Source organism: Nicotiana tabacum, chromosome 7 (assembly GCF_000715075.1).
Source record: "Nicotiana tabacum cultivar K326 chromosome 7, ASM71507v2, whole genome shotgun sequence".
In the NCBI taxonomy this organism is placed as follows: Eukaryota; Viridiplantae; Streptophyta; class Magnoliopsida; order Solanales; family Solanaceae; genus Nicotiana; species Nicotiana tabacum.
The window spans coordinates 161,110,551-161,113,389 of NC_134086.1; the positions used below are offsets into that span (position 1 = coordinate 161,110,551).

Below are 2,839 nucleotides of genomic sequence, written 5' to 3' on the forward strand. Positions count from 1 at the left end.
AATAAATGATAATAATAAAAGCGATTTAAACTTAATAAAAGCACATAAGTCACAACATGTATTTAAATCAGATATTTAGCCATTATAACAATTTAAGCGACCGTGCTAGAACCACGGGATTCGAGGGTGCCTAACACCTTCCCTCGGGTCAACAAAATTCCTTACTTAGAATTTCTGGTTCGCAGACTTCATTTGGAAAAGTCGAAAATTTCCTCGATTTGGGATTCAAGATAAACCGGTGACTTGGGACACCAAAAGCCAAACCTTTCCCAAGTGGCGACTCTGAATTAAATAAATAATCCCATTTCGAATATTGTCACTTAAATTGGAAAAACTCCCTCGCGCATTTAACCCTTCGGGGCGGGGCGCGCAAAAAGAAGGTGTGACACTAAATATTAGAGAAATGACACAATGGCACAGTTGAAAAACAATAATCATTTTGAGGTCATAGGAGCAATGTAATCCTTATAACAATATCAAATTACAGATGAAAAAAAATAAGGATGAAGGAACAACAACAACTACAGGATTCGAACCCAGGATACAGAGATTGTAGTGCATTAGCAGGCTTCGTTCAACCAGTAGAGCAACAAAAATCTCAAGAAGACGAGTGCCATTTGATATTTATAATTATTATCTTAAAGGCATTTCTAAATGCACGTGCACAATATTTTCCGATATGGCGGTGCTAGGGCACCCCAACCCGGGATGTAGGTCTACCTCTATACTTATTCCCTTTCTTTTTTCCTTTAAGGGTTAGATAAGTTTGAGTTAGGAGAAAAGTAGAGAGAAGAGCCCGGTAAGAATCGAACCTTAAGATAACATCCGTAGCTATTACTCGAATACTTTTGCCTTCTTCTTAACCAATTCCAAATGAATGAGGCAGAGAAAATGAAGGTGGTCACATTATATCACATTGGCGATGGGGCAAGACATATATATTGGAATCTAAACACAAGATGATTTATAAGCTTTACTCTAGCTTGTAGCGTAATAGCATTCTCGATAATTTTTGCCAGCAAAACTTCTCTACATTGAATCGCTTTAGAGAACACACAATAGTAGCAGTAGCTAGCGACTAAATCTCCATCATGTGAAGTACAAATGATTTCACTGTCATCCACAAATTAACAAGTCAAATTGAGAGAAAATTCCAAAGAAAGGTGGTTGTTCTATGGAGCTGGAAGTAACCCTACATTCACATGGCTATGGTTAGCCAAAAATGACCAAACAACCTATAATTGTGAATTTCATTCACTTCCAATTCATTCCTTATCTTCAATTCATAAAAATATCCATAGAACCAGAACTCATGACCACTAATCAGGATGGCCAATCCTACAAGTTGAATTCTATAAATTCCCAAGTGAACCTAAAGCCGGTACACAAATATTTCTTCAAAATATTTGTACAGGCTAAGCTAGTAACTACTCAAAAATGATTGGTTCTAAGTCATTTTCTGTTTTTATTTTGTTGAATGTAATACTAGTGTTTTTCACTTGTGTTTCATCTCATAATGTACCATGCCCTCCAACTCCAAAGAGTAAGCCAGTGACTACATCCCCAACAAAAGCCCCAGCTAAGTGTCCCAAAGATACACTAAAATTTGGTGTGTGTGGAGATTGGCTAGGGCTGATTCATGAGGTAATTGGGGCAAAACCAAGTAGTCAATGTTGTGCTCTTTTGGAAGGGATAGCAGATGTTGAAGCTGCTTTGTGTTTATGCACTGCCATTAAGGTCAATGCTTTGGGGGCCCTTAACCTCAAAATTCCCATTGCTATCAGTTTGGTTCTTAATTCTTGTGGAAAGAAAGTGCCCAAAGGCTTTAAATGTGCTTGACGGTTTAAAGTAGCGTACCCAGAATTTTAGGCAAATGTCATCTATTGTTGCAATTCAGCTTGTAAATGGGTTCGGATCTAGCATCAATATAATTATGTTGTTCTTGTGGCTTTACTTTCTGTCTTAAAATGTTATTTACTTGGTATTTTTTCCAAGCAATATCAGTCTAACGCATATATAAATATCCTTTGAATTAAACATATGAAGAATGCTTTTCATGAAACGACGTCAGATAACTGATGCAGTTTCATTTATGGATCCTGGTATCTCAACATAGCGGAGATATTGGGTAAGACTGTGTACAATAGACTCTTGTGGTCCGGTCCTTCCCGGACCCCGCGCATAGCGGGAGCTTAGTACACCGGATTGCTTTTTTATCTTGGTATCTGAAGAGCTAGAAACAACAATTCATTAAAGATAAAAGAGAAAGCCAGAGATAAACACGGAAAATATACTCTTAAAACTATGTAAAGGGGGGAAAAAAATACAAGCAAAACAGGTAAAATTATATTAACATGTAAAAAGTTATTTAAACTGTATAAGTTAAAATTCTTATTCAGAACAAATGCATAAGCGATCGATCGCTCTGCTTCTCCAACCCGCATAAGATGTTATCCTTCGTCTTTTTATTCAAGATAATCAGAGTTACGAACTACTCTGACATGTGACAACATTTTGATGGCATTGACTTGAAAATGGTAGTGGAATAAGTGTCTGCACCATTGGCCTGGACATATCAGCAGAAAAAAATGCACCATTCCGCATAGAGCAAATTGAATAAGAAAACACTTCACTGGTTAACAACTATGCAACAATTCATGTTTAAGAGCACATTCTGCCCGCTGTTAATCGAATTAACACACGAAAAGTGATGTCGACACAAATATACGAGAATGTTTGCTAAGGATATGCTCTCAACGTACAGTACTCTGTGTTTAACCCAAAAAATAGTTTTCAAGGTCAAAGCAATAATTTTATATGACGGGCCACAAGCAAGCGA

At 37.1% G+C, this 2,839-nt stretch overlaps 1 protein-coding gene across 1 annotated transcript; it reads left to right on the forward strand.

The window, feature by feature from the left end:
• Positions 1-1,437: 1,437 nt before the first annotated feature.
• Positions 1,438-1,839, forward strand: LOC107811263 (putative lipid-binding protein At4g00165). Its single transcript, XM_016636150.2, has one exon. It carries the CDS (start codon positions 1,438-1,440, stop codon positions 1,837-1,839), a length of 402 nt encoding a protein of 133 aa, XP_016491636.1.
• Positions 1,840-2,839: the final 1,000 nt, after the last annotated feature.

Excerpts from the sequence above, each read along its gene's own strand:
- LOC107811263 (XM_016636150.2), top strand. The coding sequence starts at position 1,438 with ATGATTGGTTCTAAGTCATTTTCTGTTTTTATTTTGTTGAATGTAATA.